The sequence below is a fragment of the Berghia stephanieae genome, chromosome 7 (genome assembly GCF_034508935.2).
Source record: "Berghia stephanieae isolate SIO BIC M18660-M18661 chromosome 7, UCSD_Bste_1.3, whole genome shotgun sequence".
In the NCBI taxonomy this organism is placed as follows: domain Eukaryota; kingdom Metazoa; phylum Mollusca; class Gastropoda; order Nudibranchia; family Aeolidiidae; genus Berghia; species Berghia stephanieae.
The window spans coordinates 66776010-66800210 of NC_088366.1; the positions used below are offsets into that span (position 1 = coordinate 66776010).

Sequence of the window (24201 nt, forward strand, 5' to 3'; positions counted from 1 at the left end):
ATAATAATAATAATCATAAGAATAGTTCAAAAAACATCATGTTCAATTCTAAATATCTATAATATTCGGAATCATGACCTCACGGGCTTCAAATCTATAAATAGATAATTGTTTATAAAACAGACTTTTTGCCGTAAACATCAATATAAAAAGGGAGAGAAAAACAAGGAAGTTAAATGATTATCTCTGTTTTATTAATTCAGTTTGGCATCTCTGTAATCGATTCGCATGTTTTTTGGGGGGGTTTTTTTTTTCGGTTTTTTTTTTTTTTTTTTTTTTTTTTGTTTTTTTTTTGTTTTTGGTAGGTACCTCTTTGCTTATATGCTTTTTAGGTTGTTGTCATATATTTATCTTTTCTTTTTCTTTTTTTTTTTTTTTTAATGTTTTGATTATTTGCTTGTTTTTGTTTGCTTTGGGTTTGTTTCTGTTTTGTTTTTTCTACTAACCCTCTGTTATAACAAATTGCTACAATAACTGTAATTGTAGTGGTCCTTGTTGTATTCGATATAACATTTGTAGCGAAGATATATATATATATATATATATATATATATATATATATATATATATATATATATATATATATATAATATTATGACACCGCACGACCATTTTCTGGTTCGTGTTTCAACAAAAATAATAAAACCTTCCTACTCCACCGTTTTCAAATAGATTTTTCAATAGAAAGAATTGTTTCAATTCCTCTAAGGACTCATAAACGTTTTCAAACAGAGTTGTGGCATATTCTAGCAGCACCTAATTGTTTCAATTCCTTTAAAGACTAATAAACGTTTTCAAACAGAGTTGTTACATCATTTAGCAGTTCCTAATTGTTTCAATTCCTTAATACTCTATCATTTTCAAATCGTTTCCAATCTAGAATACATAATTGTTTCAATTCTTTTAAAAGACTCATAACTTTTTCAAAAGAAGAGTTACCAATTTAGTATAAATTGTCTCAATTCCTTAATATTCCTAATATTTTCCAAAAGGAAATCTAATCTAGTGTACCGAATTGTTTCAATTCCTTTAGATACTCGTAACATATTCAGAGGTACCGATTTAGTCGTAGTTTATTTTTCAATTCCTGTAAGGCTCATAACGTTCTCAAAGAGTTGCCAAGGTATTACTACCTGATTGGTTCATTTCCTAAGAAAAAAAACAAACTTGTAACGTTTTTAAAAATAAAAAATATTGCCATTCTAGCAGTAATTTTCACAAACTTTTTCAGCTATGAATATAATTATCTATTGTAGCTCATATTCCATGATTTCTAGATTTTTTCTTTTCCCATTTTCCTTTCCCACTTCGCGTTCTGTCATTTAATCACATCAGTCCCATTAAATTTGCCGTCATGATTTTCACGCCGTGACATTTTGAAAACAAACAATATAATTTAGATCAAGGTGATTAAGGATCATTTCTGATTCCGTTTATAGCATTGAATAATGTTACAATACGGGCGTAATTATACTTATACTAATGGATGATCCGTCTCTACGTGCAGTCATTGATTTTGAGCACAATTTCTTCCCAGCAATTTTCTTTAATCGCTCAACAGTCATAGTTAATTGATTTCCAGGGAAGAGACGCGACTCTGCGCTATCCCATATTTCACGTTGTTGTAACTTTCTTGGATGTTTATTTTTTCAAATAAAGAAAGAGGAAGTAGCTGACATTTTGAAAAATAATTGTTTGATTCATACGAGAGTGGTAATTGCAATTATAAAAGACGACGAGGAGAAATAAAGAAATTGAAGTTATCTCGTCTTCTGTAAATCTGCTCAGAACTCATTATGATTTAAGAAAAGCGTTCGACGTATGACTAACATTACCATTATTATTATTGGAAAAATTGAAGTTTAATTCATGTTATGCGAAGTTTGATGGTCTTGTTTTCCTTTTTATTGTCTTTTTGGTCGAATGTGGTTGTTTTTCCCTTTGTTTTTGTTAAGTTTTTTTTTTAAAAACCCATTTTGCTATCTTTGTGTGTGGGGGGAAAGGGGGGGGGGGGGGCTGGAGGGGGTCGTTCTTCATTCTTATAGAGCGATTTATTTTTGTTAAAAAAGTATTGTTGCTGAATGGGGTTTAGAGAATTGTGAAAGAAGATAAAAAGCACGGCATGGCGTTGTGTTCATGTGTTATGGGTAGACTCGATGTGCTTGGTAAGCAAGAATGCCTTTTATGGAGAATACGGACAAGATTTTAAAAAATATTTTGTTTTACATCGTAACGCTCACCCCTCGTTTATATAATATAGTAATCCCTTTATAACGTTTTTTGTGTTTGTTTAATGGTTTTTTTTAATCAATAAGATTTCAAACTTCGATCAAGATTTCTTACACACCCGTTTGGCTTTCTTTTTTTTTTCTTTTTTTAATCGTATATATTTTTATTTGTTTAATTTTGACTTTCTTGTAATTTAAAACAAAGACTTGAGTTTTATGGACTTAGTAAAACTTCCTATGCGTGTAAGTGATTTTATTATATATATATATATATTGTAACTTGTTTTGTAATAGTCTCTCTCTGTAATTAAAGTAAAAGAAGATTATTTAAGCTCCACGAGACGAGATGTCTTTCCACGGAGCTTTGGATAGACGTCACGTCATTTACCTCCACACTCCATTATTGTGATAATTATATTTAAACCAGTTAACTGCCTAACTCTGGCAAAATTCGGTATTTAAAAATTTGGCCAGAAAACCCGTCCTTCAAATATTGGCCGATTTAAATGACCCTCATCTTGGTGAAAACTCTCAAACCTAGAACTTCGCGAAGTTTTTCTTAAAGTCCCAGGTTTGAGAGTTTTAACCAAGATGAGGATTATTTAAATCGATTGATATTTGAAGGATAAGCATTCTGGCCAAAATTTTAAATTTGAGTTTTTCCGGAGTACGACTGGTTAAACTGAAGAGAGATATCGATGAGATGATAGGGTTATTATTATTATTTGTCAGGGACCAACTGTCGATGGTATTATGGAGAATCCGATTTGTGGGAAATTGCAAATTGGTTTAGCTTTGGTATTTTCAGCCAAATTAATATTATTGATGTTAGTTGTAATTTGTATTTATTTAAAAGAGAAAAAAGCTGCTGGAGTAGGTATGTGTGTATTGGTTGGATGTTGTAGTGGTAGTAATATTAGTTTTAAATTGAAATTGCCAGTTTTGGTATATTGTCCTAGTATTTATGTCGTATGATAATATTTTTAATCATCGTTGTTTTTATTATTATTATCATCATCATCATCATCATCATCATCATCATCATCATCATCATCATCATCATCATCAGTTATATTATATTTTGGTGATAATTAGTGACTACATATTATAGATTTCTTTTTTATGTACGTGAGGTAATGACACAAGGTCTATTCTTCTGTCGTTAGTGATGAAAAGATTGTTTAAAAATCAATTTTAAGATGTTCATAAGAACTTTGAAGTCCATGGCAAAATGTCATTATCTCTCCCTAATTTTAATGAGTGATCTTTTTAAAAGTGCCTGAATACAATGATTGTAAGTGTTTTTTCAAATTATAAAAGCATTATAAGTAACAGTGAGAAAATAGTGTCCCCTATGATGATGCTTAAAAAAAACAAACACCGAAAGAACTAAACAACAATGATTAAGAGACAGTTTTAAAATTAGAAAACAAAAAATCCATAATCTTAGCGTTGTGTTATTTTTTAGATTCACAGCTTCATGTAAAATCCTTTTTTTTTCTCTTAATATTTTTAGATTTTATATATGACTTAAAATAATTTAATAGAATTTTTAAGTACATCACTTTCGACAGTCCTAAACTACCTTCATTATGTGTTTATATGAAAAGTTCATGACGAAATGCATTCAACTAAAAACTATTCCTTTTACTGTGTAACAGCAACTGCCGATATTTTGATGTGTGTCCTATACACCATAACGGGCATAGGACGTTTAAGTTACCTGATAACGAAGTGAAGAATCTAATATCAAAGTCAGTCACTCAAATCAAATGGATTTGAAGAAGAAGAAGAAAAATGTCTAGTTTATTAAACTTTAATTTGTTTTGTCATGAATCTTTTCATATATAGATGATAATTTTATAACATTTGATATCGTTCTTCCACAGAATAACTTTCTTTTTCTTTCTTTATCGTAATCTTCGGCGAATGCAAGGCGTATATTATATTATATACACCCCTTGCATTCCAAATTATTTATATCATCGTGATAATATAACAATAACACACCGTAGTGGCCTAACACATTTTTATATCATAATAGAAATAACACTTTCAACACAAATATATTACATCAACCACAATTTTTACCATTATCCTCTCCCCCCGATCTCCTTTCTCCACCCAAACCCATAAATCGACTTCCGTCATGCTCCAGGCGTTGACGCGTCACTCCAGGACGAAGACCTGTTCCGATGCCAAACTTGCACCAAATCATTCCCAAACATTGACCACTTGTACTCCCATCAGAACGAATTGGGCCACCTTGAACTCAAACAAACCCCCAGAGGACCTGGTTATCTGTGCTGGAAAAAGGGATGTAACCAATACTTTAAAACCGCATCCGCTTTGCAAGTTCACTTCCGAGAGATACACGCTAAAAAGTTGACGTTGAGTATGAATTCTTCAACTTCCAGTGGGGGTTCGTCTCAGTCGTCAAGCACCAAAGACGTTGATTCGTTCCGTTTTGGTTGTGATCAGTGCGGCTATAGTTTCAAGACGAAAGACCTTTTGCAGAGGCATCAACTTGTTCATCTCGTGCAGTCGATAACGAGGTGCAAATCATGTTCAAAATCGTTTTCATCCGCTGAAAAACTAAAGAAGCATTTGGAATTCGAGCACCAGGATATGGCCCTGTCTGAAAGATTGATTCAAGTTGAAGCCATTGAGAGAAATGAAGCATTGGTGTTAAAGGAATCCATCCTTGATAAATTTGTTTCACGTTCTGATCATATAAATGGAGTAGATGAAGGTGGCTTGTTTAAGGATACTGGAACAAAGAACAAAACTGTAAACCAACAGTTCTCAAGGGACCAGATGATTAAACCTTTAAAGGATGATGATAAATGTGAGAGAAACATTTCGAAGGAGAAACAGATTCTTGACTACATCAATAGTAAATCAATGGCAGAGACTGGCTATCTGGACCAAAGTCGTAAATACAAATGCCATTTATGTAAGGTTGCTTTCACCCAACAATCCTACTTAACGCAGCACAATCTTAGTCTGGAACACCGGCAAATGGAGAAGGCACCATTCCGTGGGGAGAAACAGATGCTGGGTGGCGACGGCCATTCGGCCCCATCTCAATTTCTGGGAAAACTGAAATCCCCGCATCTTCAAATGAACGGGGACATCAATTCTCCATCAGCTACGACGTCTAAATCTGATGACAACGCTACAAATGCTACAAAATCTAATAATAACAATAACAATAACAACAATGGTACCGATTCATACCTTGATCCAAGCAAGCCCTACAGATGTAACATTTGTCAGGTGAGCTACGTCCACGCACCAGGTCTTGAAATACACATGAGGTCCGTCGCTCACAAGAGCCGTATTAATAAATTGGGGGAACTTATTCAAACAGGCCAGGTTGATTTGAACCAAACCTTAATTGACCACCCCGACCCCAAGGCGATTGGAAAACAGCAGGCACAGTTGATCGCTGATATGATTCATCAACAGGCATCCGCTCAAGCGCAGGCTGCTGCTTCAAATGCCTTGTTCAATCTTCAAGGACTCAACAACATGAATGGTTTTGCTCAGATGTCCATGCTGCCTGGGATTTTACCCGGAGCCTCTTTGTTTAACCAGCCGGCCTTTGCTGATGGAAAAGACATCATGGGATTGAAACAAGGAACTGAAAACTTGATTTCAAAAAGCAATGTATCTAGCAATTCAGAAATGATGTCTGCAAAACAGGCAAACATGAAAATTGCTCCAAAACCGGATCTGACTGAAAAAATTATTAACATGGTTATCAAACAAGATGGCAAAATTGAACCTGAATCTAAAAATAAATTAGAGGAGAGATTTAATAAATTGGTACCTTCCACTTCTTCTGGTATTTTGGTGAAGAAGGAGGAAGAGTTACCGCCAAACTTTCCTCATGCACCTGTTCTTACGAGACCGAGAGGTTTTATGGGAAGATTTAAACCCCAGCTTCACCGCAGCTTGTTGGAAAACTTTGGATTTGAGTGCGTTATGCATTACAACGAGGAGAATAGAAATCAGCTATTAGAAGCAGCAAAGAAAGAGGAGAATAGTGAAGAAGGGGCGGAAAATGTCAAAGCTGAAATTAAAGAAGAGACTGAAGAAATAGAAGAAGAGAAGATGGACCATGATGGCGAGAAAGGAAATGACGAGAAAAGTATCGATATTGAAGACTCAAAAGAAACCAACGAAAATAAAGAAAACAAAATAGACGAAAACAAAGAAAATATAGATCTACCGGAGTTGAATAAAAGCAAATGCGCTACATGCCACAAGGATTTCTCCAACGTCTGGGTTCTGAAGAATCACGAAGAGGAAGTTCATAGCAACTTTGTTGCCCCTGATGTAATAGAGGGTTTTGGAAAGAGCTTCAGAGAAAAATGGGAAAGGAGTCTTCCAAAGGTGACGGAGCAACCAGAATTCCACCCAATGTCGCCCGCACAACCTTCCAGTAGACCCACCACACCGACAACTACTGCCCCATCTGCCAGTGAGAAGTCTCAGATTTCGGATATGCCTCCACCTCCTTTACCATTCCTTGCCTCGACCCAGGCTCCATCAAATTTGGACATGACTCATCTCTTGCCTCTGATGAGCATGAACCTCCTTCCCATGCATCTCCCTGGTATCGTTGGCCTTGGACTACAAAACTCCCTCATGCCCTCTCTCATGATGTCCCCGTCCATGGATTTATCCCAGGCTTTTCTTACCCAATTGCAAAATGCCCCAATTCCTCCTCCACCCGCTGCCGCGACTGCCGCGCTTCTAGAGGCATCTGGAAACGGCTCATCGGCCCAGCAACAATCTCAGCAGCTGCACGCTGCAAATTCCGCTGCAGCTGCTGCTCAACAAGCTCAAAGTCAAAAGAGAGTGAGGACAAGGATCAGCGACGAGCAGCTGAAGGTTCTTCGTCAGTATTTTGATATCAACAACTCTCCAAGTGAAGAACAAATAAATAAGATGGCGGAACGAACAGGACTTCCTCAAAAGGTCATCAAACACTGGTTCCGGAACACACTGTTTAAGGAAAGACAAAGAAACAAAGACTCCCCCTACAATTTCAACAATCCCCCATCTACTTCCATTGATTTGGATGAGTATGACAGGACTGGAAAAATTCCAGAAGTTAAGACAGAACCAGAAGAAGAGGATGATCACCAAACAGCTTCTTCTTCTTCTTGTTCCGCTTCCACTGCTCCCTCTTCATCACAATCGATGATGAGTTCCAATAACAAAGATCCCCCCAAGGAAAACATTCCAACAACAGCTTCAAATAAACCAACACTTCCAGCAATGCATCAAGATTTTGATCCACTTGACTCTGAAATCCCCGAAAATCCCCCTTTGAAAATAGATTTGATGCCTAGGGCCGATTCCTGCGATGAGATGAAGAAAGAAAATGAGTGTTATTCTAACACATCGTCTCCATCTAATACCTCTTCCCTTCCTTCCACCCCAACAGCGTCCACCCCTGTCACACCCTCCTCGCAGGCCGCCATGAACGCAGCGCTTATCAATTCCAACAACGGCTTGCCTTTCTCTCTGGACGCTTATGCCGCCAGTATAGCACGGATGGAAGCGGCAGGTTTTCAGAATATACGCAAACGCTCTGAACGGACTCGTTTCACCGATTACCAAATAAAGACGCTGCAAGACTATTTTGAAAGAAATGCGTATCCAAAAGATGACGAATTGGAGCACTTGTCCAAACTTCTCGGCCTCAGCGCTAGGGTAATCGTTGTATGGTTTCAAAACGCTCGGCAAAAAGCTAGGAAAATATACGAGAATAATCCCGGGGAAACTGCAACCAGCCCTGCGGCGTCATCCGTCGTCTCTGACCCAACCAGCCCGTTTCAGCGAACGCCTGGACTAAATTACCAATGTAAAAAATGTAATTCGGTGTTTCAGCGTTACTTTGAACTCATCAAACACCAGAAACATAGTTGTGGAGAATCGAACAACAACAAACCGATCTTATCTATGACGGATGATGACAGTAACAGTCATAATTCTAACGAAGATAGTTTCATGTCAGACCCTAGACCAATTTATCAACCCCCGTCGTCATCCTCTGCTTTCAGTCGAGAAAGAGATCTCCCACCTCGTCCCTCGGGTGGACCTCCAGAACTTATATCCTCAGCAAAGTTACATAATTCTGGAATGTCCCCATCATCGTCAAATCCACGTTTAGCACCTGCCCCTCCATCGTCATCAACATCCTCCTCCCCGTCACCATCATCAGCAGTTCCTGTTCTTCTATCATCTCAACTCCCAGCCGCGTTCAAATGTGACAAATGCAGCATGACCTTTTCAAGGTTTGACGCTTGGCAAGAGCACCAAAAAGCACACAGCATCGCACCGGCACTGTTCGCCCACAACTTCCCACCAAGCACGAATAGTTCCAACGGCACAAGCAGTGCGTTCAACATGCTCCAAACCCTTGCATACCAGGACGACAATCCAAGCGTTTCAAAATCCCTGGTTCCCATTCCTGTCATGACGAGCCCCTCCACCACTCCAATTCCAACAGGTCTGCAACCCAATGCCATTCCCTCCACCCCCACCTCTATCCTCTCTACCTCCCCATCCCCCTCAGGAAAGAGAAAGACGGATTCTGAGGATGAAGGAGGAGATGGCCAGCCCAAAGACAAAAGACTAAGGACGACCATCCTGCCTGAACAATTGGATTATCTATACCAGCAGTATCAGGTAAGTTATATTTCATATTTAGAAGATGACCAACTATTTAGCCGTCTAACTGCCGTACTGTGGAAAAACATTTGGCTAGAAAATTCTCAAACCTGGGACTTCGCGAAGTCTTCCTTAAAATCCCAAGTTTGAGAGTTTTTGCCAAGATCTGGGTAATTTAAAACGGTCGATATTTAAAGGGCGAGCTTTTCTGGCCAAATTGTTTAAGACGCGTTTTTCCAGAGTACGACAGTTGACTGGTGAGTATGAAACTAGAAAGTTTTTTTACATATCAGGAATGTAATCAATGAAGAATTGACCTGAGCTACAATGCCAGGTGGTAATATATAAATAATATCCTTCTTCCTGTTTTCAAATCACTTTAATCAGCTATGCTAAGTTTTTACTCTCCTTACTTAATGCAAGTATTCTTTTCTCTCTTTCTTTCTCTCTCTCATTCTCTTTCTCTCTCTCTCTCTCTCTCTCTCTCTCTCTATCTCTATCTATCTATCTATCTATCTATCTATCTAACTCTATCTCTCCTATCTCTCTCTCTTTCTCTCTCTCTCTCTCTCTCTCTCTCTCTCTCTCTCTCCCCCTTCCTATAAATGAAAAGAAGAAAAAGAAATGTCGGGAGGCGGGGGGGGGGGGGGGGGGAGGGTCAATCCCCAGTTCAGGCAAGCTCACTTTTGGGATTTTTTTCTTTCTTGTATTTTTCTTTCTTGCTTTGTCTGGTTTTCATACATAGTTTTTCAGCAATAAAAGACTGTTAACGGTTCCATAGATTTATTTGTAATACATTAAATGTACACATCTCATTCAGATGGACTGCAATCCCAGCCGAAAACAACTGGAGCACATCGCCAACACCGTCAACCTAAAGAAGAGAGTCGTCCAGGTTTGGTTCCAGAATACCCGGGCCAGAGAGCGTAAAGGTCACTACAGGGCACACCAGCAACTCATCAACAAACGATGCCCATTTTGTCGCGCTCTGTTCAGGGCCAAATCCGCTCTGGAGTCTCATTTAGCTGCCAAACATCCCGATGAAATGGCCAGGGGTGACATCAACATTGACCTTATTCCCGATGCCGTCATCGAACCGGGTCAACAGCACCAGCAGCAACAGACCACCTCCCATTCCTCCCACTCTTCTTCATCTGCCTCTTCTGCATCCACCTCGTCTGTCTCTGTCAACGCCTCCTCCATCCTCCAATCTCAACCTAATCCTGCCGACATCAGCAAATTACTTACCCCAGGAATGGCCGCTGCTAGCATGCCAAACTACATGGCCCTGATGTCTTCAGCGGCGGCAGCTGGCATGAATTTCCCCTTCCCCGGGGCCGAATTACTAGGACAAGCAGCTTCTTTTGAAGACCCATTTTTCAAGAAATACATGAGTGAATTGGCTCTGAACGCCGCTAGACAAGACCATAACAACATCGCCATAGCACCCGCAGCCGCCGCTGCAGGTCTTCTCAATCCCAAGACTTCAACTTCAAACCAACTTCAGCAACAATCCAATCCGCAAATAATTTCACCGGGTCACAAATCTTCTTCATCTGTCCCTGGACTCGCATCGCCCGGATTTTCCATTTCTTCTTCCTCTCTTAGACCTACTGAAGCACACAAATCGAAGTTACCTCCTCATTCAAACAATTCTGGAAACGCAGCTCAGTCTACAACGCCAATGTCATCTTCATCGTCATCCTCTTCTAATCCAGACGAGGCACCGCTCGATCTTAGCAAGCCAGTGAAATCGGAATTCCCGGAAAGCGTCAACTCCATGATGAGCGCGGCGATGTTCAACGACAACCACGCTGCCGCAACGTTAGATCTCAGCAGTGGCGGCGGTGGAATGAGGTCAATCAAGACAGAATTCATGGACGGCCGTCGACTCTCTATCGGTGGTGGCAACGGTAACACAACGCCGAAGTCCTTTTACCCAGGAGTGGGTCAGCCCGAGGTAACGGAAAGGAGTTTGGAACTGGATTACCTCAGGCGTCTGAAGGACATGGAGGACTCCTATTCGGAGACGCAATCTGAAACGGCGGACCAGAATAGTATGAGTGGAGAGGGGGACAGTAGATTGTGGTCTCCATCGTTGCTCAACAGCAGTGGAAACGGTGGAAGCAACGGTGGTTGTATGAATTCCATGAACGCCCAAGGAGGCACGCCGAAACGTTTCCGGACTCACATGTCTGCTACACAGGTGAGAAAGTTTTCATATTAATAGAATTTCAATCTCATCTGATATGTTGGACAAAATAGTGAGTTGTGCCTGTGAATGTCCAAAAAAAAAAAAGATTAAAAAAGGAAAAAAGTAAGAAAGAAAGAAAATTGACCTCGGAGAATCGGTGGGGAATGGAAAGCTTAAGCATTGAACAACGGAAACAGTATCAGTTTCGGTCTCGGTCTCTACTGTACCGGTTGCAAACAAAATCGAGTCTTTCTTTTCTTCCAAAGACCGTTGGTGTCTCATGAAGTCTTGTTGTCCACGGACTTTGAAATATAGAGGAAGTGTCTGTTAAAAAGATTCGCCTTATGTGTTGAAAAAGAGCGTTTAACCATGTACGAATACGTCATTGCTAATTTCATTTTTATTAATTAATATTTTAAAAGATAATCACTGCCCCAAATTACTCACCGTTAACGTTTATTTGTGACCTGTCGTCCAAAACGGTATTATGTCGGTGGTCAGCCTAGTATTTGATTTGAATTTAAGCTTAACTGATAAAATTTCAATCACAAACGGCAAAGGAACAACTATTTTCTATACATAATATTGGTCAGCAAAATGACCCGTACAGCACATTGTAAATTTTTTGTCATAGCTAAACCAAAAATCGCCCTTTAACGAAATCAGAATAAGAAAATTGTTGGTTGTACCGTCAATTGGCGAAACTTTGCTGCTCTGAATTTGAAGCATTTTAAATAACCTCAGCTTTGTTGCAGTATTGTACCCTTTAAAAGACTTGAATTTTTATCAAAGGAAATAATTGTCACAGAACTAAGCAATCTCTTATTGGTCCAAAATTCAAGAGGCAAAGTTTCCCATTTAGGCAAAGTTACCCCATTTGACGGTATCGTAACCAATTTGACGATTTTCCTTGGTAAGGAGAGGGTTAAACTCAAGTTTTCTTCCTCTTCAGTAATAGGGAATGGGATTAGCGGAAGAGTAGCGTCCCTTGATTGGACGTCACCCATAGTCTGTGACGTCACCGGCGGAAAAGTATTAGAGAGAGAACGTCATGTTGGTTGTGCGCATGCGTCTTTCGTCCTCTCTAATAACTTTTCCGCCGGTGACGTCACAGACTATGGGTGACGTCCAATCAAGGGAACCTACTCTTCCGCTAATCTCATTCCCTATATGGGGTTTCTTCATCCCCCAGGAGTCACTTGCGACACATTTATTTAAAAAGATAAGTGCACCAAGAATAATAAGAAAAAAACACTTCTATTTTTCCAAATTTACCAATATTCAGTAATGTTTTCACACATTATAAGATTTTTGGGGCCAGAAATATCAGGTCAGGTTGCCATTACGACAGGGCCTCCAACCGAACACCTGAGGAAACGGCAAATTTATGTTGCCACAGTCTAGAGTGAACTGCCGCCATCTTCATTCGTTTCTACCCTCAGCTAGAAGACTGTGGAACTACTCGGGTAGCTCCCGGTAAAACAGTTGTGAATGCTGAGCTGATATTGTCTTCCCCTAGGAATTTTCAGCTTGAAGTGGAAGAAAAAAAGAAGAAGAAGAAGAAGAAGAAGAAGAAGAAGAAGAAGAAGAAGAAGAAGAAGAAGAAAGAGAAAAAAAAAAAATTTGGGGGGTGCACTGATCTTGTTAAATAAAAGTGTCCCAAGTAACCCCTGGTGTCCCAAGAAACCCCCATAAGACGGTACTTGGCCCCGACATAATATGATTGAAGCGATGGGCCTTGTGTTATAAAACCATTAACCATCGAACCTTTCCACCATGCTTTTCATCTAATGAAGCGTGCAACTTTTATCCAGGTCAAGGTCATGAAGCACCTGTTCACCGATTACAAAACCCCGACCATGGCCGAATGCGAGTTGCTGGGCCAGGAGATTGGCCTGGCCAAGAGAGTCGTTCAAGTCTGGTTCCAGAACGCCAGGGCCAAGGAGAAGAAAGCCAGGTTGTCCTCGGGCCAGGCGTTCAACCCCGAGATGGATTTCCCAAAATCCCCGGAGGAATGCAAGCTTTGCAACTACAAGTACTCGCATAAGGTCACGGTAAGCTGAGTTGAAAATGATTTTCAGCAAGAGTTTTAACATCAATATCGTTGTCATTATCATCATCATATCATCATCATCCTCGTCACCACTAAGACCATCATCATCATCATCATCATCATCATCATCATCATCATCATCATCATCATCATCATATCTCCATCGTCGTCAACACCATAACGATCGTCGTCATTATTATTGGTAGTATTTAGCTATCATCATCACCATCACCACCATCATTATCATCATCATCATCATCATCATCATCATCATCACCATCACCATCACCATCATCGTCGTCGTCGTCATCATAATCAACAGACATCTTCGTCGCCATGCTGTTATTAATACTATCATCATCATCATCATCATCATCATCATCATCATCATCATCATCATCAGTCATTGTAAAATTTCCAATTCTAACGTCCCAGGTTCAAGACCACATCTTCACCAAGAGCCACATAGAAAAAGTGAAGACCTTCTTGGACGCCGAGGGCGAGTTCGACATGGATTTCACTGGCAAGAGCCTGGTCGTCGGTAACATGTCCTCCTCCTCCTCCTCCTCACCCTCTACCTCGACCTCCAGACCCGTGGACCAGTCCGACAAGGCCAGGAAGGGGTGGGATGACCCCTTGACCAACGCCCACCTGGCCCAGTTGCAGTCTTTGGGGATGAACCCCGCGTCTGCCTCAGCGTCGGGCTTCGCTGGTCTCGGCTCAGAAGGCAAAGACAAGAACGATTTGAGTAGAAGGGAAAAGAAACCAAGCGATGAAGGTAAGCTCCCCTCCTTGTGGCTTTTTTTTCTCTTTTTTTTTGAAGTGTGATATATCTATCATCTCTTATTTATTTATTTATTATTTGTTTAAATTTGTTTTAAGATTACAATTTCATTTTTCTATTTTGCATTTGTTCACCACAACTTTTTGAAAGTTTGCGATGAAGGTAATCTTATTTATTTATTTATTTATTTATTTATTTAATTTTTTTTTAATAAAATTGTTTTTTAGAATACAATTTCATTCTCTATTTTGCATTTGTTGACCACAAGTTTTTGAAAGTTTGCATCTCCGTGACTAAATCATCGTGAAACGTCTGACTGGAAGCAGCTTAAGAGTTTAGCATAAATTTGAGTAAAACGGGAAATGTGCATAGGATTAACGGTTATTTGTGTTTGACTTCTTCCTTTCCCATGTTCTGTTTGTGTGAGTGCATTTTTAAACACATATTTTTGTGTAGGGTTTTGTTTTTTGCTTGTCTTTAGTCTTTTGGAGGGTTTTTTGTTTTTTGTTTTTATGAATTTTGGGGGGTGTTTTTGGGGTGATGGTTGTTTGTTTTTATTGGGTTTTTTTGTTTGTTTGTTTGTTTGTTTGTTTGTTTTTGTAGTAGTTTTTTTTTTTTTTTGGTCTGTTATTGATTTATATGGGGTATTTTTTCGAGGGGAAAGGAGGGGTGGGGTGGAGGTTGTTTCCTTTTTTATGTTTTACAACTCCATCTTTGTTCTCTCCCATCCAGGCAGCGCATCGTCACCCTCCACCAAGGCCAGGCAGCAACAGCAGCAACAACAACAACAAGCGGCGGCCATGGAGCTTGCTATGAATGCCCAGATGATGTCCGCCCTAGGCGGTTACATGCCGGGCATTGACCCCACCTATCTGTCCTACATGTACGGGGCTGCCGGCTACCTTCCCCCGGCCATGATGATGCAGCCCTCCATGATGCCTGGTAAGGGTTTAACGGTAGACTTTGCGGTGCTGATAGTTTTCAGCGGATCCGCGGAAATCAGCTATTTTAAGAGTCAGAGGAGGGCGAGATATGTCGCCTGTAAGGCGCTCTCACAATTTTTTTTTCGACAGAGAAACGACACCATCGCCAATAATAATAATAATGATGATGATGAAGATATTTATAATAATGGGAAGGAAATAGTAGAAATGTTTTTCCTTACCGTATTCTTATTCAAAATTGAATTGATGGATGCGTTCATTTTATTTTTTCTCTTGTTTTTGATTTTTACAAAAATATTGCCTGTATCATTCCAGGCGTGGATCCAATGATGAACTTTGACCCTCTGGCCTTCGGGACACCCCTGACGTTCTTACAGATCCCCCCTGCAGCCATTAAATCTGTTGGAGAAAAGCTTGCCGACCCAGGGGCAATCGTGGCCAGGTACACCCAAGACTGCCACGCCCTCGCCGATCTCCACAACGTCGTCAGCGCCGCTGACCTGACGGTGGCCGCCGAGGCAACGGTTGATGTCGGCTACATCTGCAAAAATTGTATGATCGTCTACCCGGCCAAGGACGCATGCGTGACGCATCAAAGGACTTCCTGTCTCTCCAGCAGCGAGGAAAGACCCAAAGGCTTCGAGCCGATCACGAAGCTGGAGCAAGTTCAATACGAATGCCGAGCATGTAATGAAAGGTTCTCCACGATAGCAGAGTTCAAAGGTCACTGCCAGCAAGACGTGCACAAGACGCAGCTCGTTAAATATAAGTCTAGAGATAGAGGAGACTTGGGTGGCCGACGAGAGGAGAACCTTGGTGGTGTTGGCAGATCGCCTACCCCACCGGCTTTGTACAACAGCAGCCACAGCGCTCAAAACTCGACTACGTCATCGCTACCCCCTCCATTATCAAGAGTCATCTCGCCGTCATCTTCGTCTTCATTGTCCTCAACTACTAGAAATAAATCTATATCACCCACATCTCCATCGTCTTCAACTACCACTACTACGACTACTACTACCAACAACAACAACAAGAATATCAGCAATATTAACAACGTCACCAGCATCACAACAAACAACAACAAAGACAATAACAATACAGACTCTTGCAGCAACAATAATAGCGCTGCCGGAGATCAGCAAGAAGCTCCTCAAAACGCCGCACTCATTCCGTCGAAATCTCTCAGTCCATCAGCCAACCCCTCGGCCCCCCACCACCCCCACCACCAGCTAAACAAGATTTATGGCCCAAATCCAAGGAGTCCTCTTCAGGACAAGGGTCTCGCTGGTCACAATAATTCCAACAATTTTACCCAAGTCATGGAAATGCAAAGAGTCAAAGCAGAATAATTTGAAAAAAAATAAGACTCGAGCTTTTATCAAGCGCAATATCCACTAAACGTGCTCAAATCGTTTTACAAAATCAAGAAATTTTCTCAAATTTTCAACAACAAAAAGGACGACGCTGCAAATATTTCGTGAACGATGGAGTTTTTAAAATGAAAAAAATAAATAATGGAAGCTACACGTCGAACTATAAATTATGTTAAAATGCATACTATAAATTTTTTCCTTTTTTTCTCTGCCACATTCAATGAAATCTGGTGCTATGAACGGCTTAGATGATAGAAATTGGACTGTTCAATTCAAAGACAGGATAACACGTCCATATTCCAGGGAAGGGACGTTACGAGTCTATCGGGACAGTAAATTGGAATAGATCATTCACTATGGGACGTACGTGGTGCTCTGGAAGACATCTTGTTTGATATGAAAATCAAGTGTGCTTTGGTTTACCATGATTTATATCAATTGTCATTTCAATGTTATATTGCTTTTTCAAAAATATTTTACCTCGCAGGGATATATATATATATATATATATATATATATATATATATATATATATATATATATATATATATATATATATATATATATATATATATATATATATATATATATATATATATATATATATATAATATAATATTATATTATATAATATGATTTGCTGAATGGGCCATATTGTACAAAAAGTTATAATAGTTTTGATTCGCACCGTCGTTATATGTATAATGAATGGATCCGATTGAATGAGGTCTGTTTAAATTGTTGTATACTGTCTTCAGTTTACTTGTCAAGGATGGAAAAATATTGACTGTGAAAAAGTCCGTTGAGCATATTGAAGTTCACAAACTATATTGACGACCACATTGATAATGATGACGATGATGATGTTCATGATGATGATGATGATGATGTTCATGATGATGATGATGATGATGATGTTCATGATGATGATCATGATGATGTTCATGATGATGATGTTCATGATGATGTTCATGATGATGTTCATGATGATGATGATGATGATGATGATGATGATGATGTTCATGATGATGATGATGATGTTCATGATGATGATGACGGTGGTGGTTTTGTTGATTTCAGTATGAATAAATATATTCCTCCATATGACTGGACGTTTGTATTATTGTAAAAATCTCAAATTTTAACTTTAATGATTACCTGTTATCTGAATTGTTTAAAATGTTTACAGTAGTTAGAAAGTAGCCTCGCGATACCGTGAAAAGTGAATAAACCTCTCTGACATTTCACCTTTGCATGTTGAACTCAAAAAGATCACATCCGATAATGAATATTCATGAGGTTATCAATAAACCAAGCTATTTTACAGTTTGGCGAATTTTTGTCGTGATTCTGCCTCGCTTCGTGAATAATTTTCTTCCTTTTATTTTAGTTTATGTAGTAAATGAAAATTGTACATATGTATGTTTGAAAGAAAAGAAAAGAAAAAATTAAACCTCGATTTTACTTGGGTGATTGTAAACCATGCAAGATGTTGCCTCCCTGTGTTGAGTAGAGAGGAGATTGTGAAAAGTAAGAGTAGCAGATTAATTGTAAATCTTTTGACTCCTTTCAATGCTTTTATTTTGGTATATACAACATATTTTATCAGATTATTTGTACATAATGAAAACGTTATTATTATTATTATTATTATTATTATTATTATTATTATTATTATTATTATTATTATTATTATTATTATTATTATTATTATTATTATTATTATTATTATTATTATTATTAATTTCATCACAAGTGCACAAAAGGGAAAGATATTCTGTGCTTGACCAAAAAATAAATCGATCGTTGTTTTGTTGTTTGTTTGTTTGTTTGTTCAGACTAACAAGACTACTATTGGGTCACGATCTAGCGTATTGGGTTTGTACACGCTGACTGATTTTTGACTTTTGACTTTTGTCCTATTGGCTGCTTAGCACAATTTGTTTTGGTTTTTTGTTTTGATTTTTGATACAGAAAGATATGATTTGAACATTGTATGATTTAGCGGGCTTTTAGCATTGCATTTTAATTGTAAATGTTTCCGCAATTACTTTAATGTCACGTGGTTGTGGATTCTAATTTTATTCCTTTTTTTAATTTATTTTCTTTACTCACTTGGAAATAATTTCTCGCTGTTTTTGTTTTGTTTTTTGTTTTTTAAATTATTTAATTTCTGTTGTTGTAAGGAATACAAAATAATGATTTTGATATTTTGTTTTATGGAATTGAAAAAGAAAGGTCGTTAAAATGTGTTGAAATATATTAAGATGTGTTGTATTCTATTACACGAGGACACACATCTGGAATAGAAAGAAATAAGTGGTGTGTACATTTTGGTGTCATCGTTTGAGACGGGGATATTCGTTTTCTTATACGAAACGAATACTCTCATAAAAGTGGTAACCTCATTTTGGTAGCTGGTACAATTTATTATGATCCTTTATTTACAATTTTTATTCTGATTTGGAATCTATGGGAAACAAAGTTTTCGCCTTGAGAGAGATTTGTGTGTGTTTTGTTTGTTTTTTGTTGTTTGTTTTGTTTTGTCTTTTTTTCAAATTTAGATTTAATTTGATATTCACTCGTGTTATGGCATGGGTTGATGCGCTATGACCACACTTCTATGCGAAATGCTGAAAATAAAAATAATTGTGCAAGCAGCCTCACTACACAATGAATGTGTAGTTCTCAACACACTATACTACACACTACACATTTGATGGAGCTTACACAATCGATGTGCCATCCAAGCAAATTGTTTTCTCTATCTACACATTTACATTAGAATTTTGTTTTTTCTTTTGAAATTTATATAATTTGTATGATATTGGGTTGTTTGTTTGCTTGTTTGTTTGTTTGTTTGATTGATTTTTACCAGATCTATGCTACTTGCTTTGTCTCAGCTGGCTAAAAATCCGATTGTTATCTAAACATTGATACAAAGAATAATGATTGAAAGTGTGTCGAACACACTCAACACGAGCAAAGAATAATGATTGAAAGTGTGTCGAACACACTCAACACGAGCAAAGAATAATGATTGAAAGTGTGTCGAACACACTCAACACGAGCAAAGAATAATGATTGAAAGTGTGTCGAACACACTCAACACGAGCAAAGGCTATAGACGGATAAATATAAAAGCACATTGCTTTCTTCTTTATAGTTTAGAGAAATAAACAAAAATATTTTTTCTGCCTAGTCTAGAGAAATAAACAAAATATTGTTTCTGCCTCATTTTTTAGCTCGTCACATTTTCTATCATTTAAGCGCACAGAGCAAGCATGACTTATTCAAGATTATGCGCTGTATAAATGTTATATAATATTTTTATGTAGTCTTGAAGACCAAGAACTAATTTTAGGATTCATGCGTCTTTCTAAAAGAGGATTTTAAGTAATGAATATTTTCATTTTAAACAAAAGTAGACAGGTATTTCGAAATATGTTTTAAAGAAGAAAAAAAAAAAGAAAATTGTAATCCTTGTAGTTCCTTAGAGCTTTTAAAAGTAATTTTTTAAAAATTTGTGACCACTCGTCAGAAAACGGTATTGCTTAGATTTGAACATTTTTACAATTTTATTTTTTAAAAATATGATAAATTTTAAACTTCATTTATTTGCTGTCAAATGGGGTAATTTTGCCTCAAGGGAGAAATTCTGTGAACGGGGACCATTTAGACTATGTGTATTTAATACCGGCTTTTGGCAATTATTTACCTGGTTAACAGACTTGACTTTTATCAATGGAAATAATGGACACAAAACTAAATATATCTTCTAATTGGTCCAAATTTACAGGAGAAAACTTTCCCCTTAAAGCAAACTTTCCCCTTAAAGCAAACTTTCCCCTTAAAGCAAACTTTCCCCTTAAAGCAAACTTTCCCATTAAAGTTTTAAAAGAAGCAAAGTTTCTGTCATCTGAGGGCGATTCGAGTATGGACAATTAATGCCTTCATTGAGGAGAGTGAATATTGCTTCATCTACAATTTTGAAATATATTGTGAATTAAATTGAATTTCCTAATTCTCATCATTACGACTTTATCTGTAGTTTTCATTCTGAGAAAATACTAGTTTGACGCGATGGGTCACATGTTTAAAACTCACTTCTTATTTAGAAATGGTATATATATATATATATGTGTGTGTGTGTGTGTGTGTGTGTGTATGTGTGTGTGTGTGTGTGTGTCCTTGATTTGATTGCAGCGACGGAAGAGCCGAGTCTTTTATGCAACTTGACCGTATTTTACAAGATGTCCTATCGTGTGTTCATTTCATTGTTTCTTTCCGATTCTATTCGATTTTAAGACTTCAAGAAGAAAGGTGATTCTGTTGGATGCCATGTGTACATACCAATATAAACACACACACACACACACACACACACATACACACACACATATATATATATATATATATATATATATATATATATAGATAATGGACAACTGAAAGAATTCTCCATTTCTTTGAAAACGAGTCGGAGCTTTTATAATGATCATATGTTTAAAAACAAAACAACAAAAAAAAACAAAAAAAAAAAGAACGAAATAAAGAAACATCTCATGATTGCTTGAAACATTTTTTTTTTCAATTTTCTTTCGGGCAGGTCATTCGTGATTTGGTTGTACTTTGCCTGTAATGGTTAATTAATCTCTGTATACGCAACTTGCCTGTAATGGTTAATTAATCTCTGTATACGCAACTGCTGCAGACTTCGAAAAAATTTGGTTGGATTTTTCCAATTCGAGATTTCCTCTCCTTGTGTTTCTTACCTCCATGGCTGTTACAAAAACAAAATGTTATAGCTTTAACTTTAACCCTCTTCTGTTTCTCAAAATCTGCTTCCCGAAATTCTGTCCAAAATACTAAAAGCTCATGGCAAAATTTCTTTTGGGGTATTTCGTGTATCTTAAAGACAAGTTTAAGTTAGATTAAATGCTTTTTATGGATGCATTACGTTTAGCCTAAAAACTCACAACATCCGCCAGCCTGATATAACAAACCAACACACAAAACTGTGTGTAAGATTAAACGTTTATATCTTGTCTGATTGATAGAATTTAGTGAGAATTACCCGTAAAAATTGCTGGCTAAAAACAATAACAATTAGGTGAGTGACGTCAATTTCGTTCTATCTATAAATGGAATTTTGGTCCCGCACACTCATGAAATGTTATCGTTGTCGTCGAATTTTTGGGGTTATTTTTAGATGGTTTGGTGCCATTAGGACGATGTTTGGTAGATGTACACCTTTGTATGTTTTAAATCGATCAGAAATATTACAAAGTCCAGTATTTTCTTTATATTGCAGCCTCCTTCATATATACACAGATTTTCTCAATAATGATGACAATGATGATTATGATAAGAAAATACAAATGAATAAGTTGGTAATGTCTTCGCTACCTCACAACTTTAAAAACCAACCGGGGCTTTTCAAGGTTGTTGTTGTTTTTTTTGTTCATTCTCTGTTGTTGGCTTGTTAAGCGGTGCAACGCTATTTCATGGTGTCTATTTGGTCATGGGTACTAAAATGTATATTTTACTTATTCATACTAAAGCTACTATTACAACAACAAGAACTACTACAACAACTACTATTACAACAACAAGAACTACTACTACTACTACTACTACTACTACTACTACTACTACTACTACGACTACTACTACTACTACTACTACTACTACTACTACTACTACGACTCCTACTACTACTACTACTCGTACTACTACTCGTACTACTACTACTACTACTACTACTACCACTACCACTAACTACTACTACTACACTACTACTACTACCACTACCACTACTACTACTACTACTACCACCACTACTACTACTACCACCACTACTACTACTACCACCACTACTACTACTACCACCACTACTACTACTACCACCACTACTACTACCACTACTACTACTACTACCACTACTACTACTACTACCACTACTACTACTACTACCACTACTACTACCACTACTACTACTACTACTACTACTACTACTACTACTACACTACTACTACTACTACTACTACTACTACTACTACTACTACTACTACTACTACTACTACTACTACTACTACCACTACCACCACCACCACGACAACTACCGCACGTACACTCTTTAACAATGTGAACTTGATGTGACAGACACGTAAAACCCATAGTCCATATTTGTATTGTTTTAAAATCGCATTTCCGGTTGGAAAGGCCCATTGTCGTTCTTTCAATCTTGTGTCTCAATTTCTACCTCTCCTTCTCTGCCTATTGTATGGATATGGACGATGTCTTCTGGTTGAACATTTTATACCTTATCAAATAGAAATGTATGTTACGATGCCATGTGTTGAATTGATCCATGTCAATGTTATCCATGTCAATGTTATCCATGTCAATGTTATGACGGTGAATTGGACGAAAAGTTTACCTTTTTTTATATAGATAGGCAGATTATAACGAAGATGGCGACGAGGTTGGGATAAAATTTTAAATAATTATGTAACATCTGCAACATCTACCACTTAAAAATATTTTGATTATTACCGCTATATTCTATGATTGCTCAAACCCGAGTTTGTTTTGCTCTGTATGCACAATTGTTGCCACCCAACAGATCTTCCTCTTTGTAATGTGCATTCACTCATCCAATATTCACATATTCATTCATTCGTTCATTCATCAATTTATCTCATTCGCTCCATATATATTATTATTATTATTATTATTCGCTCATTCATATGGATTACGATTCAGATTCACACAACATATGGGTTGTTCATCATAACAATATTATGATTATAATAATTTCATGTCTTCTATTTTGATTGATTTGAATATTGTAAATCTGGTTGTTATTTTTATAGTATCGACCGATCCCGATCGCTTTTGCATTGACGACATTTTAAGGAAGACTCGTCAGTCAGTCAGTCAGGTCTATACAGTCTGGTGCCACAAACTTGTTATTGAATATTGTTGCTCTTTCCCCCCTTCTTCAAACACATTAAAACATAATTTGTATATATTGGGGCTGCCGATAAATAAACAAAAAGGGTCCACATTTTTATATAGAAGAGTTACCGATCCCCTTAAAGTAAACAGAAAGGTTCCACACAACATAGTCGTTACTTTGGCCAGCTATAAATACATGCCATCTCCGATATAGTGACTGAGTTGGCCAGCTATAAATACATGCCATCTCCGATATAGTGACTGAGTTGACCGTAAAATAAATATGGCTCGGAAACGTGCACAGTCGGCCACGGATTGCACCAGGTTTTCTGTTGTCTCAAAACTGTTGGTCGTGGTCGTGGGAGTATCACATGTATTAACGTGTACTTCGTTTGCGATTTGGGGGATTAAAAAATGAAATTGATTACATATCAAACGAGTAAATAAAACGACACCTGGGCCTCACCATTCAGGAAAAGAGGGATTGAGCTCTTCACGCATTTGACATTTTTGTTCTCCCTGCTTTTAAATGTTTTCCTTCTCTGGTTCGATTCCAGGGAAAAAATGAGAGAAAAAATAGTTGTTAGAATTTTGAATAAGTGTTTGCTATTATTGTTTGAATCTAAGCTGGGACGACACTTATTTTACATTTAATCTGTCTTTTCTTATTTTAAATTAATTAAATTCTATGTAAATGTCTCTTCATGTAAAATAAAGCCACTTTTCATTTTCTCTTCCCAAACCACCAATGTGTTCTTTCTAGAAAAATGTTTTTCTTCCCCCATTTTATTAAACGAAAGCGAGGAGAATTATAATATTTCTTGACATTGGAACATTTTTTGAACGAAAATTGTTAACACGGTCGTTTTGATCTGGGAAAGGATTTCACAGCCGTGAGTGACGTTCAATAACTACACATTGACATGAACCTATTTTCTGAGTGAAGTATTTTCAACTTTTTCCCCCAAG

At 37.7% G+C, this 24201-nt stretch overlaps 1 protein-coding gene across 4 annotated transcripts in view; it reads left to right on the forward strand.

Annotated features, from left to right (window-relative positions):
- Positions 1-16352, forward strand: part of LOC144977678 (zinc finger homeobox protein 4-like) — a 161226-nt gene extending 144874 nt beyond the window's left edge. The window contains exons 5-10 of one of the 4 annotated variants that reach the window (XM_078923119.1): positions 4387-8936; positions 9739-11124; positions 12909-13166; positions 13601-13943; positions 14682-14891; positions 15209-16352. In XM_078923119.1, coding sequence (XP_078779245.1) covers positions 4387-8936; positions 9739-11124; positions 12909-13166; positions 13601-13943; positions 14682-14891; positions 15209-16245 — 7784 coding nt within the window. In that variant the 3' untranslated portion in view covers positions 16246-16352. The remainder of the gene's footprint in view (positions 1-4386; positions 8937-9738; positions 11125-12908; positions 13167-13600; positions 13944-14681; positions 14892-15208) is intronic. The other 3 variants (XM_078923120.1, XM_078923121.1, XM_078923122.1) reach the window with 3 other exon arrangements.
- The last annotated feature ends 7849 nt before the right edge of the window (positions 16353-24201 follow it).